Raw genomic sequence first — 15415 nt, forward strand, 5'->3', positions numbered from 1 at the left:
ACTAGGAGGAAATGAATTAAGGAATTACATTTCACTAGAGAGACTGTGTTTGTAGATCTATTTCATAGTCTTAATGATTCAAGCTAATGGAAAGGAACAATGGCATGCATAATCCAAAAATAACTTCTATTTGGTTTTAGAATACATTAGATGCATTTTTTTTCCTATAGTTGATTTAACTTTCTATTTATATTTTGCTTAGACTACTATTTAACTCTTAAGTACTTCCAGTACTCTGTTTGCATCAGGCCCTCAGACTTCTTTTTCATTATTATTACTATAATTTGGGAGCAATTTTGAGATACTAAATGATAAGGGGGAACTGGTGCATGAATTGAAATATCAGCATGAATAACAACTAATCAAAGAGCCCACATATGGATAACCAAAGGGTGATTACTTAAGATTACTTGTATCACAACTACTCTGTGGCAGGATGACAAAGCATCCAGTTCTACTTATCTTTTCTAGAATCCAGCAGCTCTTTGTTCTTCCCTTTCGTGCATGAGGGCACCCAAACTCCAAAGTAGCGAATATACGCTACATGAAGCAGCTTTTCAGATATGAAAAACTGGCAATTTTCACACATTTTTGATGAGTACCCAAAGTAAGAATTTGATATCACATACATAAGTATGAAACTAAAGTTTCACGTAACAATATTTACCCTTATCATATAACCCACTCTGATATTTCTATTGCTTTATTTTTTAAGTGCTGATTGCAACACACTAAAATGATTTCATGTTCAACCCACAGTCTGAAAAGCAATCCACAATAGGGAATTTGTAGGCTTTCTCTTCAGAACCATCAGAGATTGGGTACAGTAATAAAAAAAAAAAGGTTCACTAACAAAAAGCAGTATAAGTTAAATGCCCTATGAATGGCATAGAAGCTAGAAGCAAAATGGAATTGCTATGACTAAGGTAGATGGAGAAGATTTTTTCCCTAGAAGAGAAAGGATTTCAAGTAGACCTTAAATGACGACAGGTAAAAGAATCAAGCCACAGTGAAGGAAAGGGCACATGTGACTTCAGGAATAGTATGAAGAAACAGCATGACATATTAAGGGGACAATGAATCCCTGCAGAAACTATGTGTTTTTAAAGGATTTAAATGCCCACTGAATAAAATGACTCGAAAAAAGAAATGTTTCCCTTTGTATTTCCTCAACCTCAGACCTATGAATGACTTATGATGGGGCATAATGTGACTACAGAATGTAAAAGAAAGATTTTTTAATTAAAATTTATAGTTAATGGACACAAAAAAAAACTAGAACCAAGTCTGCAAGCATAAAGCTGCTAGCCAAAGCCCAAACACAGGCAAACATTGACATTCTTCTTCAGTTAAACCCATTTCAGTAATACATTATTATTAATCATAGCAGCAACCATCACATATTGAGTACCCATTAATACCAGGCACTTTGCTAGATACTGTACATACATTGTTTCTATTGTCACAATATCACATACCCACCTCCATTTTACAGATAAGGAAACTGAGGTTCAGAGAAAATTATCTAGCATGAAAAGGGGAGTTATTTCCTGCTTCATACACTGCCTTTCCATTAAAACAAAGTCCTTACCTATTAAAAAATGAAAATACCAACCTGTTCTGAAGTAGATAAGGGAAGGGGCAAAGACCCTAATTCCTTCAGCAATTCATTTGTTTCCTTGGCAAGCTTATTTGTAGAGTGTTGTAACTGTTGCCTAAGAGAGAAAAGACATGTTTCAGGATATTCTCACTTCTTAAGAGCTGTTACAATCAGCATCACTTTGTTCTCAGAGTGTCTTACAATGCAGGGAATGAAACACTTGTGAAGAGACTGACTCCTAGATGCTGAGGTTCAAAACAAAATTCCACAAATACTGCTCAGTCAAACCACTTCAAGTCATCTTTACATTACTGAGCACAATGAACCTGCCTCAATGAAACCTGCTTAAGGAAGCAAAGATCAGGAATTCATCAGTTTGAGAAGAAAATAAAAGCACATCATAATTTCTGATTGAAATATTAGAAGAGCAATGCTACCCACACCTAAATCTAACACTTTTAACATGCTGAACTCTCTTGCAAAGCTCACATACTGAACCACCCAAAGGAGTTCTGCATGGTTAGTATCTAGTCTACTGACTAGAGATAGAATCCAGGCCCAGGTTGCTGGAGGAAACATGCATCAAAAGCATTGCTTCCTACCCTAAGGAACAACCCCCAAAGATCTACTTTCATGTTCTTACATAAAGCTAGTTCTTTTGCAGCTTTATCCTGGGCTCCCTACCAGTTATTCTCTTGAAAACAAAGAAGCCTATGCTGCTTAAATAGGGAGAGAAGGAAATTAAAGAGGGAAGAATACGTAATGTATTAAGTGAAATTGGACAGGGCAATCCAAAGGGGCTTCTGGGATTTTAAAAAATTAAATAAATAAGGAAAGATATTTTAACAGAAAGTGAACCAAGAGCCTGACCATGTCAGATAATACTGACAGTTTCCACTTATCATATTTCACATCTCCCTGGAAAAAGTTGAAAGTAGTAAGTCATTTTCTAACTTCAAAATGCCTGAGACAGGAAACAAAGAAAAATGTTCAAGATATTTTAGAGAACTTCTAAAAGCAGAAGTGGAGTCAATAAGGATATGATAAAAAGAATCAGGAGTCCCTATTACCAGAGTACTATTCTCTCCCTCAGACTTCCCTTGGGTCATTCTGAATACATTTTCAATTATATATTTGCAACCAGACTAGATTGGGTCTGCAGATCATCAGGAGTCCTAGACCATTAAGGAGGCTCATTTAGGCAACATTATGGGCAGAATACAGCTCAAGTAGTAGGGGTTCCCTTCTTAACTTTCCTAAATTGTTCTGTTTAACTACCCAGGGGAAGAAAGAACCCAAGTTCAAGGACTTTGACAGTCGGCAGAGATCAACACCCACTAATATATTTTGTTGCCCCTCTTCTAGGTTGAACTATTAGCTCATGTCCCACTGCCTCTCATTTTCACTTACAAAGACCTGAAACCTAAGCTTCCATGCAGCAAGGGCACTGAGTGTGTCCTCAAAGGGCCCTCACAAAACCCAACCTTGTTCGGAAGCTACTCACAGATTTTCCTGTAGCTTGCTTGAGTCCTGCTTAGTTCCTAGTTGGCTCATCAAATTCTTAATCTGAGCAGCTGGGAAGAAGGGGGAAAAAGATTCTTTTAAAGAAAAGTACATTCATCATGAGCACCTATTTCTTAGATCACTAATCTCTTTCCACATCCTGAAAAAGTGCTTGCAACTAAAAGAAAGCATGCTATGATCAAAACCTTGGCATATATATCTCCAAAAACTAATTACAAGGCTCACCTTTCTCTGACAGAGTAACTATGTCACTAAATAGAGGTCAGTAGTTTTTTTTAAATCACCTCCAAAGAACTCACTAATTTTTCCAGATCACCCACAGCACTGGATAAAAATTTCATCACCTTTGGAAGGGCTTTAATACCAAATATCAATTTGGCAACAACAAAAAATTGAAATCCACAAAAACACAATATTTTTCCTAAGGTAAACATTTCTGGAAAGGCAACAAACATTAATTATTGATAATAAGTTACTACTGACTGAGCCCCTCTCTGTGCCAGGCACTATACTAGGCGCTTGTATGCATTATCTTATTAATTTTCAAAGCAATGGTCTGAAGTAGATATATCTTCATTTGCAGAGTGAGAAATCTATTTGGAGAGGGTAAGTATCTTATATAAGTGTACCAGTTTGCAACTGTTGTATACCCCAGAAAAGCCATGTTCTTTAATCCTGATTCACTATCATTGGGTGGGATATTTTTTATTAAATTGTTTCAATGGAGATGTGACCCCACCCAATTATGAGTAGGACCTTCTGAGTAAGTGATTTCCATGGAGATATGTCTCCACCTATTCAAGGTGGGGTTGCTTATTGGAGTCCTTTAAGAGGGAACCATTTTGGATAAAGATTTAGAGCCGACAGAGTCTACAGAAGCGACAGAGCCAACATGAGATGCAGATGTTTGAGTTGCAGAAAGAAAATGCCCCTGGGGAAGCTGTTTGAAACCAGAAGGCAAAGACTCCAGCAGATGCCAGCCAAGTGCCTTCCCAGCTGACGGAGGTGTTCTGGACCTATAGGCCTTCCTTGAGTCAAGGTATCTTTCCCTGGATGCTTTAGTTTGTATATTTGTATGGCATTAGAACTGTAAATTTGCAATTTAATAAGTTCCCTTTTTAAAAGCCACTCCATTCCTAGTATATTGCATTCTGGCAGCTTTAGCACAGCAAAGCAATAATCTGCACAATAAGTAGCAGATCCAAAATTCAATCCCAGACTCCAATGGTAATGCCTGAGTTATTTCAACCATACTACCCATACTGTGATATAGCAAATGTACATTATTTGTTCAGATAGACCTCTCTACCTTTTCCTAGTCTTTTGCTATGACTAGGAATGGTTCTACCAATAGTCCAGGGTTTTCGAGTCTGAATCCTGAACATCTAGACCATTAATTCTGGACCAGAAGAATCTGACTATCAAAAAGGAGGAATAGCTTTAACACCAGTCTGCCTAGGAATCTGAATATCCCTGTCCCTCATTGATTTCTGCAATAGAAATAGGGACCCTGTCCTGCTTTCTATTTTCTTTCTCTGATTGGCAGGGAGAATGCGTGTACGTTGGGGGGTGGGAGGATTCATTCATTCATTCATTTATAGAAGTTGGAATTTAGTTGTATATTTGTTTTGCTTGCTTGCTTTTTAAGAGCATTCATTGTCTTCTAATAAAAGCATCTGGAGTACAGAACAGTTTAATAAAGGACTATTTGCCCAGGGGAAACACACTTATTTTCAAGTTTCACTAGAACTTCAAGTAGAAAACATAATGCAATAGGTATTACAGCTCCTCCAGCCAAAAGGCAGTCTCCTTCATGAGGTCCTTTCCTATCCTCTGGATTCATGTAAAAGTTTCATTTATGATACTAGACTGCTTAATGACTGGCTTACTGGGAAGAAGTTGAAGAAATCAACGTAAAATGCATGAATTTGTATTTATTAAAGGGGCAGTATACATGTAATGTTCCCATATTCAATGAGAAAGAACTCTCACTTACTAGAATTTTGAAATTTAAAAACTAATCATTCCAAATTCATTTTATGATATGGTTCTCCTTAAAATAACATAATTTGGGGTCACAGTTATAATTCTGTTTCCAATTTGTTCACCAAAGCAACAGTAGTAAAATAGCAAGTTAAAGCTTATCAAGTACCACTTACCCTATAATAATACTAAAATACTAAAAGTTCCTAAGTCTGATAAGAAACAAAATCTCATTTTGTTTTGTAAGCAAAATCTTCTATTTGATTGATTCCTGGGTGACTCTATTGCTAAGCAGAAAGTGAACAACCCAGGCCATAGCAGTATGTACCAGTTATTTCTCCCTAGCCAAAATCACTGTATATGGGTATTACAAAGCAAAAATTTCCAGAGTCAAGAATATGTAGGTTTGTAGCACTTCAAATTATGATTTTATCTTGAGACCAGGTTTTTCAAAAAGAATACAACTCCAATATTATAATGGAAATGTAGGATTCACTTGATTAAAAATTTGCTTTTGACAAACTTCCCTAAATCTATTCTACTGAGTAAGGGTTACTTGCAGCTTAATGACTCCATACGAAAATTAAGGCATTATTAATTGCTACATTCTGCTAAGACAGCACTATGTAAGCTATAAATAACCATTTTTCTTTATTGCTAACACAGAATTTCCTTCTTACCTAGGTCAAATGGGAATTAGGATACCACTAAAGATATTAATTGGCCAGTGACACAAATTGAAATAATTTACTGAGCACTTACTATGAGCCACTGTGCTAAGTACTTGAAAAGAAGTACCTTATTTGATCACAACATTATTTTCCCAATATTACATATGGGCAAACTGAGGTTCAAGAAAGTTCTAGAATTCATTCATTCAGTCATTCATTTAGATGGTCTGTTCTATACTCTAGAAGACACTTGCTCTCAAGAAGCTCAGATTCTAAGGAAAAGAGATAGATAATAATAAGCACATATCAGGTGGTGATAAGTACTAAAAAGAAAAACAAGTAAGGACTAGAATAACAGGAGGTGAGCAAAGGGTATTAGTTTATATAGGGTGGACAGAGGAAACCTATCTGATAAGGTGACACTGAACAAAGATCTAAAGGAAGTGAAAGTTGAAGTCATACAGACGATGTCTGGGAGAGAAGCATTCTAGGCAAAGTTACAAGTAAAGACCCCAAGACAAAACTGCCTGACCTGAAAGAAACAGCACAGGGGCGGGTATGCACTGAGGGAGAGTGAGATAAGAGGATCAGCCAAGGAGGTAATGAGCCAGATTATACAGAGCCTTATAAAGTATTGTAAGGACTCTGAATTTTAATGAAATGAGAAAGCCACCGATGGATTCTTGAGCAGAGTGCCATAATAACCAGAATTCAAACCAAGAGCTAATTCCAGGGGTGATACTCTTCTCTCAAAGGGCTGACTTGTAAGGAAATAGAATGTAGTGACATAGGCCAGGCCTGGGTTTCTCAGTGTTCCACTTAGCCCCACCCTACTTATCTGACACCTGCCTACCTTAATAGCTCTCTGCTCCAGGTAGGCTGATATCCTTGCTCTAATCTGCTCCACAACTCCTTCCTACTTATGGGGATACTCCTTCATATTCACCAGAGTCCAGCATAGTGCCAGGCACTGCATGGGTACATACATGACTGCTGATTAAATTATTTACCCTGCCTTTGCTTTCTCTAAGCAGTAGATATGAATGAACATGAGCTAGAAATAAGGAAACCTGAAGTATGAATCATTCTTGACCACTAACTAGATATGGCACTAGGCAAGTAATTGCATTTTGCTGGATCTCTTTTTAACAACTATAGCTGTGATTCAGATTTAACTACCATTTATTGAGTACTTATGATTTGCCATAGTATTTACTATTCATGTGAATATTTTTTTTTTACCCATCAAATCTTTACAACTCTGTGATGACTGAATGATCTCTAAGTACCCCCACCACTGTTCAATTCTCAAAATGAATAATGAAATAGCTCAAGTCCCAGAATGATACTCTATAACCAAGGGAGTGTTTTGCAAGCCTGAAGTTTGACTTAAAAGGTTCTGCCTGCCCTCAATCTTGGGGGTTGTTCATATGAAACTTATCCCCACAAAGAATAGGCTAAACTTACTTAAAATTAGGCCTAAGAGTCACCCCCAGGAACCTCTTTTGTTGCTCAGATGTGGCCTCTCTCTCTCAGCCAATACAGCAAGCAAACTCACTGCCCGCCCCTCTATGTGGGACATGGCACACAGGGGTGTAAACCTTCCTGGCAACACGGAACAGAAATCCTAGAATGAGCTGGGACTCAGAATCAAGGGACTGAGAAAACCTTCTCAACCAAAATGGGGAAGAGAGAAATGAGACAAAATAAAGTGTCAATGGCTGAGAGATTTCAAATAGAGCCAAGAGAATATCCTGGAGGTTATTCTTATGCATTATTATAGATATCACCTTTTTAGTTAAGGTATATTGGAGAGGCTAGAGGGAAGTGCCTGAAAATGTAGAGCTGTGTTCCAGGAGCCATGTTTCTTGAGGATGATTGTATAATGATGTAGCTTTCACAATGTAACTGTGTGATTGTAAAAACCTTGTGTCTGATGCTCCTTTTAACTACAGGATAGACAGATGAGTAAAACATATGGATTAAAAATAAATAAATAATAGGGGGAACAAATGTTAAAGTAAATTAGTAGGTTGAATTGCTAGTGATCAATGAAAGGGAATGATAAGGGGTATAGAAAAAAAATAGGGGAAACAAAGGCTAATATATATTGGGTAGATGGAAATACTAGCAATCAATGAGAGGGAGGGGTAAGGGGTATGGTATATATGAGGTTTTTTCTTTTTATTTCTTTTTCTGAATTGATACAAATGCCCTATGAAATGATCATGGTGATAATATTGTGAGTTTTTGAATATATACCAAGAATGGAATGATCACATAGTAAGAATGTTCGTGTTTGTACATTGTTACATTTAAAAAAATAAAAATTTTTTTTAAAAAAAAAGGCTCTGCCTGTGACTTTCTTAACTTTGTAAATGCATATAAAAATGGAGCTGGACTGACTGGATGCCTCTGGAGGAGAGGGACCATGACCACTCATTTTTGTATTTCTATGGCCATACACACAGACAAGTGTGCATGCACAAACATCCACACATAATACTCCAGGAAATAACTGGTTAAGTGTATGATGACACAAAGAGGTAGAGTCAACAAAAAAGTTAAGAAAACAAATCTCTTTAACATTCTTTACAAAATAGAGCCCTCCTTAAAAATTCTAGAGATATGTCAAAGAATCACAGTACTATCTCTTAAACTTATTAAATAACCTAGAGATTTTATGGTAATTTTTTTTCATTTAGACTTTTCTGGTTTCCTTTATTGAGATGATCATAATTTATGGGGTTCTTTTTTTGGAGAGAAGGAAAATGGGGGCTGTTTTTTAGGGTCATCTGCTAGCTAAGCACTGGAATTAATTCAAGCCTCCATCAACTCTTTCTGAATTTGTGAATATAAAGATATTTTCCTAAAAGTTTTCAGTTAGTCTCAGGTATCAAATAACCTTAAACTCAAATCATGAGGACAGTAATGTCTTGGTTTACTGTAACCAAAAGAAGCAGAACTGTTTAATAGTGCCCTTCATAACCACCAAAGCAGGGATTTATTCAAAAATCTTTTCTTTATTTGATAAACTAATGCTTTAGCTCAGCAGATTAAAAGCAAACATATATTTAATGAAAATATTTCACATGTCAAACGAGCACAAGATAGCCCCATGTGGTGATTATGACAATGAAACCATCTCAGTGTATTACTCTGAAAATCAGGTTTATATTCTGCTTTCATATAGTTACAATGAAAATTACCTGACTTGTTAAAAATAGTCACTGTTTTACAACAGTAAAGCTCTAAACTAAAATGAGTATTAAATATCAAAAGCATAACATTCCATTTACCATACAAATGATAGAATATGTCATAGTTAAGCACAGAGACTATGAATTAAGACTGCCCATGTCTGAATCCTGATTCCATAATTTCACAGCTGCATGATCTTGAGGAATAGGCTCCTTACCTCTGTGACTCTGATTTCTTACCTTAAAAAAATGGGAATAACAAGTGAACTCTCATACGACTATTGTGAGGATGAAATGAGATAATGTGAAGCTAAATTGAGAACAGTGTCTGGCACACAAAAGCACTCAATTAAGGGTAACTATTATTATTGTGAAACTCAAGACCAAGAAAATGTACTTAGCAATAATAAAATCAATTAAGTGCATATTGAATGCCAACTACAAATCCACTGCCGTGCCAGGCACTATAGCTTAAGAGAAGTGTATAACCCAGGAAACTAGAACAGGGGACTCTCTAGTTGGAGTGATACAGACAAAAAAAACAAATTAAAGAAGACAGAATATGTGTTTGCCTGTGCTAAAAAATGTTTAAAAATTCAAAGAAAAACAAAATAACATTTCTTAAGCACTTAATATGTAGCAGGCACTGCTTTAAGCACTTTCTATAAATTACCTCATTCAATTCTTACACCATATAGAGTAGATATTATTATTAACTCTATTTTATAGACGAGGGAACTGAAAAGCAGAAAGGTAAAACAATATTTTACACAGCCAGAAGGAAGCCAATCTAGGATTCAAATCCAAACTTCTAAATCTGCCTACCTAACTACTAAACTATAACGTGGAGACTCAGCAAATAATATCCATTTCCTGAATAGCATCCATGTACCAGGCACTATTCTAGACACTTTAAAGCATCCCATTTTAACAGTTCCTTTCATTTTTTACAAGGAGTAACAGACAAAAGGGAAAATAACCTGCCCAGGTTTAAAAGAATATAGAGGAGCAAGAATTCATTCACAGAGCTGCTAACTCTCAAGTCCATGCTCTTTCTATGCCTTGACACTACCTTTCAGATGCAAAGTAAGGCTGCATTATAAGGGGAAGAATTAAAGCACATTTCAAAGGATTTATATTGTTTAGATGGCTAGTCAGGTAGGGAGAGGAAAGACGTTAAAAGAAAGGGGGAACAGAATGAGCAAATCTTGGAGCAAAAAACCTTGTTCAAGGACATTAGGAAAAACAGCCAGCTTATAGCAAAGGGTGAGGCGTAGAAAATGTGCAGTTTGGGTTCAGATCACAGAAAGAATGAAAGCAAAGTGGAATGTTAATGCAATAGACAACAGAAAGTCACTGAAGGCTCTTGAACAGGTGAATAGCATAACGAAAACGGGATTTTAGACACACTGTTCACAGCATTATCAGGATGAACTAGGATGGAGAAAGACTACAGGGACACTAGCTTAAAGTATGCTGTTGGAATACAGGTGTTGAGATGATGAAGTATTAAGAGGATGGTGATAAAAGGCAAAGGGCTTTTAAATGTTTTAAAAGTTCAACTTTTATTTTTTTAGAAAATGAAATCATATCAATAAATCAGCAACATCAAGAACAGAAACACTGCTTTTTAATCTCTTCGAAGAATTAACTTTAATCTATTAGTTTGTTCCCCATATCTACCTCAGCAATATTCCTCCAGACCCTCCATTCCACAACAGGCAGAGTCAAGTATTTTTCCTCTGTACTACACACATACTGAGGCCAACCCTCGGCACCAAGCAGTCAATCCTAGCTGTACCTATAACAACCCACAGAGTGGCCGGCTCCATTTCAAGCTGACATGTACAGCAATTCCAAACCCATATCTGTGGCTGACCAATTTAGGAAAAAAATAGCTATTTTCTCAAACTTTCAATGGTTATAGGTCCTTGTAGGCCTGTATGTGTGTGGGTATATGTCTGTACAGCTCACATTCAGAGTGCAAACTTGGGTATAACCACCATATCCTGGAGAGGTTTGGGGGATAGGCACTAGCCCGATAACTGGGCAGAAGCAACATTATTTAGCAATTTCAAATTTTAAATTACTCACCAAACAGTTCTAGGAGAGGAATTTCAATTTGTACTGCCTAGGGCCATAGCGGGTGTAGGTACCACAAAGTACAAGGGGAAAGAGGCAGGAAGAGTTCCAAAATGGTAGAAAACCGCATTCATTCAAATCAATTAAATACAAAGTATTTATTAAATATCAAGAACCTATATGATCTAATGCCTGGCTACCTCTCCCACCTCTTTTCCTACTGTTTTCCTCTTCTCCAGCTGCAGTCCAACCACACCGGCCTCCTTGCTATTCTTTGAACACACCAAAGTCCTTGCTCTTGCTGTTCCCTCTGCCTAGAATGCCTTTTCCCAGCACCCCCAAAGTTCACTTCCTCACTTCATTCAGGTGTCTTCTCAAATGTCACCTCCTCAGAGGCCTTCCTTGACCAACTTCTCCAAAATTTCTCCCTCTCTCCTCACTCTCTAGCCCCTTACCCTGCTTTATTTTTCTTCATAGCACTTACGTCATGGTCAGGTTCATGTGTCAACTTAGCCAAGTGGTGGTACCTGTTTGTCTGGTTGGGCAAGTGCTGGCCTGTCTGTTGAGATGAGGACATTTCATAGAACTAGATCATGATCACGTCAGCTGCATCCACAGCTGATTCCATTTATAATCAGACAAGGGGAGTGTCTTCTGCAATGAGTGATGCTTAATCTAATCACCAGAAACCTTTTAAGGAGGATTCAGAAGAGACAGGTTCTCTTCCTGCTTTGGCTGGCAAGCCTCCATTGGAGTCCTAGGCTTCACAGCCTGCCCTGCGGATTTCGGACTCTGCGTTCCTGCAGTCAAGTGAGACACTTTTATAAATTTTTTATTTGCAGGCATTCCCTGTTGATTCTGTTTCTCTAGAGAACCCTAACTAATACAATTTATTATTGATATCATTTTGCCTATATATATGTATGTCCATACACACACTCTATCAGAGCAGGGGTTTTGACTGTCCTTTTCATCCTCTTGCCCAGGCACCTAGAACAATGCTTGGCATATAGTAGATGCTCAAAGAACGCTTGCTACATGAATGCTCCAATCTACTATATGCTTGGGACTAAGATAAATTCTAGAAATACAAAGATGAGAAGTCATGTCCCCTACCTCAAAGGAGCTAACAATCTAGCAGGGGAGACAGACCACACCTCAAGAAGAGAAGGAAGAGAGCGTCACAGGTTCAGGTATTCCCCATAGTTTCCTCTATGGGGTGAAAAAACAAGTCACCTGTATAGTTGACGTGTTAACCACTACAGAACTGTAATAATTGATTTTAAAAATTATAAAAAGGCTGATGTTCACAAGAGACAGACCTATTCCAATTTGGCTTGCCATATATTAGCTGAGCAGTATTTAACTACTCTCAGCCCATTTCCATAAAATGAAAACAATATCGGTACCTACTGCACAGGATTGTCATAAATTTAATTAAGACAATGCATGGAAAGCACTTTTCATACTGCCTGGCACACAGTATGTACTCAATAAATGTTAGCTATTAATGCTATTAGTAGTTGACTTCAATGATCCCCTTGGGCCCAATATCAAATCAACAGCTAAGTCTTATTAGTTCTATCTCCAAGCAAACCTCTCCTATCCTTTCCTTCCTTTTCGTTCTCACAGTCCCTGATAGCTGAGTCCAGTCTCTCTTCCTTCCAATTTAATTTACACATTCCTAAATAATTAATTCTAAGCCCCTTGGCCCAACACTTAAAGCCCTTCATGTGTGGTGCCAACTTACCTTCCCAACCCTATTTTCTACTGTTTTCCTGAATCCATCACTCTAGCCAAACCGAATTACTCTACTTTCCCATATACACCCCATGCTTTTCTACTACCGAGACTGCTCATTTTATTCTCTCCTCCTGGAATGCTCTTCTCCTCTTTACCTTCAAAAGTCCAATTTCTTTCTATCATCATCTTTCTAGATTTAGCTAGAATACTATAATCTTTCTCTGATACCTCCCCAAATGGAAATGTCCCCTCTCTTCCCTGAATACCCAGATAATGTCATATGTGTGTCTTCTATAGCACTGATCCCTTTTGACTTTATTTATATTCAGGTTATTTATGTATTTCAAAGGCCTGCTGACAAAAGAATCTGTGCCAGTTCCTATACTTACTCCATATCCAGGTAAACAAATAACATCTTGAATGAATACTTCACAAACAAACAAACACAAAAATTAGATTTAACCTCAACAAGAAGCTTTCAGCCTTCAACCAGAATTTTCTGATCTAACCAGTATTTCATCTCCCTCACAAAAGGAAACTGAAGCACAAAGTAGTATCCTTTCTATCCACTGGTCATGTTAATTTATTTTTATTTCTGGATTTAACGGACCATACACGTTTCTCTACTTCCACATCACTCAATCTCAATTCCTTCCCATCAGAAACTTTCTGCCTCTCAAATTTTCATTACACATTTAAATTTAAAAGCAAAGTGACAGTTTATCCTTTAAAATACAGGACATAATTGAATTCAGGACCCAGTAGTTCTATTAACAGCACATAGCAAAACTCACAAATACACAATACTAAACAACAATGATGATAATCACCATTCTTTCCAAGTAAAGTTGCTGCTGCTCACCACCTGTTTACAAGGCTCTGAATTCAGACTTATGCTAGTCTCACTAGCCACTGATGGTGGGGAGGGGATTTGGGGACATTCTGAATTCTGCCACCAACTCTACCAGGTCTTAGTGTGTGATTGTGGTCAGATCCCTGAGCCTCTCCGTGCATCAGAATTGTTGGAAAGAGTAGCTCAATATGGAAGGAAACTAAAGTCTCATCCCACTTGTAATCCAAAAACATACATAAATCCTTTGCTACACAAAAGACAAAATAATGTAAACTGAGATGTTTTCAATGAATTCTCTTTATTAAAACAGAAGTCATCCCATACCTAAAACACAGTCATTGTATCTGGTTCCCATATTCATTACAGAAAGAACTGTTTATAAAGTCATCCAAATACACGCACTCCGTACTTCCTTTCACTGAAAACTGCTAATTTAGGAGGAATCAGAGGCCGAGAAGAATGTCAATGTAAAGCCTAAATCAGTAAACAACCCCCTATCCAAACTGGCCAAAGAGGGAAGGGATGAGGGTGGGTGGAAGACGGGTGACAGGAAAAACTCGGCTGACTACTAATGCCAAGCCAACACCACACTGCTCTCGAGGTGGCATCCCCTCAGCCTCCGGCTGTCAAGTCTGCAGTTTCGGCCCCAAAACCGTAATAGCTGAACTCCTGAAAAGAACCTCGAGCTTCAGCTGGGGTTCGGAACCCTCCAGGAGCCAGGACCTGACATACTAGGGGATGGCAGCTCAACGCCCCAAGAGTGGAGAGCCTGACGGCCTCAGGCGTGGCCTTCGCTGAAGCCCGAACCAGGCTCCGCGTCCCGGCGGCCTCATCCAGGCCTGTCCCCGGGACGGCGCCCGCCCCCCAGCCCGGTCCCTCCGGCTCACTGGCTTGGCTGATCCGCTGGATGTTGCCGCTGCACGTCTGGATGATGCTGTTGAAGTCCCGGAGCTGGGGCCCCGAGGGCCCCGGGTTCCGGTACATGTCTAAAGGGCCGTAGGACATGACGAGGAGTTGACACCCGCGGGCCGGGCACTGAGCTCCGACCGGAAGCAGCCGTCAGACTGGACCCGCAGGCCGACCGGGAAACCGGGAAGAGAAGGGCAGGGAAAGAGCTGAGGCTGCGCGCGCATTAGCCCCCGCCCTCACGCAGTGCGCATGCGTCGCTGGAAGAGTGCCTGGGGCTGTAGCTTAGAGACCCGACACACAGAGGTTTGGGGATGCGGGGCGGGGCGATGATGTCACATAATTGGGACTCAAATTGGGTACGTCAGTGGCGGGGCACAGTGACAGGAGGCAAGAATTTACTATTTGCATAAAATTATACCAGATGATCTCAGCCATTACTTCCCATTCTGATCTATTCTGAGAAGTCAGGCCCGAGTCTAGGAGAATTTGACAACCTCGAAACTCATATCCTTAACCTTAAACTCATATCCTAAACCAAACTCCTGAAATTCCTTTCTCTATTTCCATCCTTTAGGGGCTCTAGTAGTATTTGCGGAGCCTACAACCAGTTTCATTTCTCCCTCCACCCCTTTTCTAATTTTAAATATTTTTTTTAATTTTATTTATTTATTTTGTTTTGTCTTAATATTTTTGAGCACCTAGTGTTGTGTGAATCCTAAATTCACTTGTTTACAAGCTCTTTCACAGTAAGGATCGATGTTCTATCCATATAGAACTTGCTGGGAAACTTGCAACAAAAGACACTGTTTCTCTGGAGGTCTGATATAAGCATTGCACCATGGACCATTTT

At 38.6% G+C, this 15415-nt stretch overlaps 1 protein-coding gene across 1 annotated transcript in view; it reads right to left on the reverse strand.

The window, feature by feature from the left end:
* STX12 (syntaxin 12) overlaps window positions 1–14814 on the reverse strand; it is a 62973-nt gene extending 48159 nt beyond the window's left edge. Inside the window, exons 1-3 of the mRNA XM_077150649.1 lie at window positions 14544–14814; window positions 3105–3174; window positions 1616–1715 (exon numbers count right to left, since the gene is read on the reverse strand). Coding sequence (XP_077006764.1) covers window positions 1616–1715; window positions 3105–3174; window positions 14544–14661 — 288 coding nt within the window. The 5' untranslated portion in view covers window positions 14662–14814. The remainder of the gene's footprint in view (window positions 1–1615; window positions 1716–3104; window positions 3175–14543) is intronic.
* Between the last annotated feature and the right edge of the window lie 601 nt (window positions 14815–15415).

This window comes from Tamandua tetradactyla, chromosome 2, assembly GCF_023851605.1.
Source record: "Tamandua tetradactyla isolate mTamTet1 chromosome 2, mTamTet1.pri, whole genome shotgun sequence".
Taxonomy (NCBI): domain Eukaryota; kingdom Metazoa; phylum Chordata; class Mammalia; order Pilosa; family Myrmecophagidae; genus Tamandua; species Tamandua tetradactyla.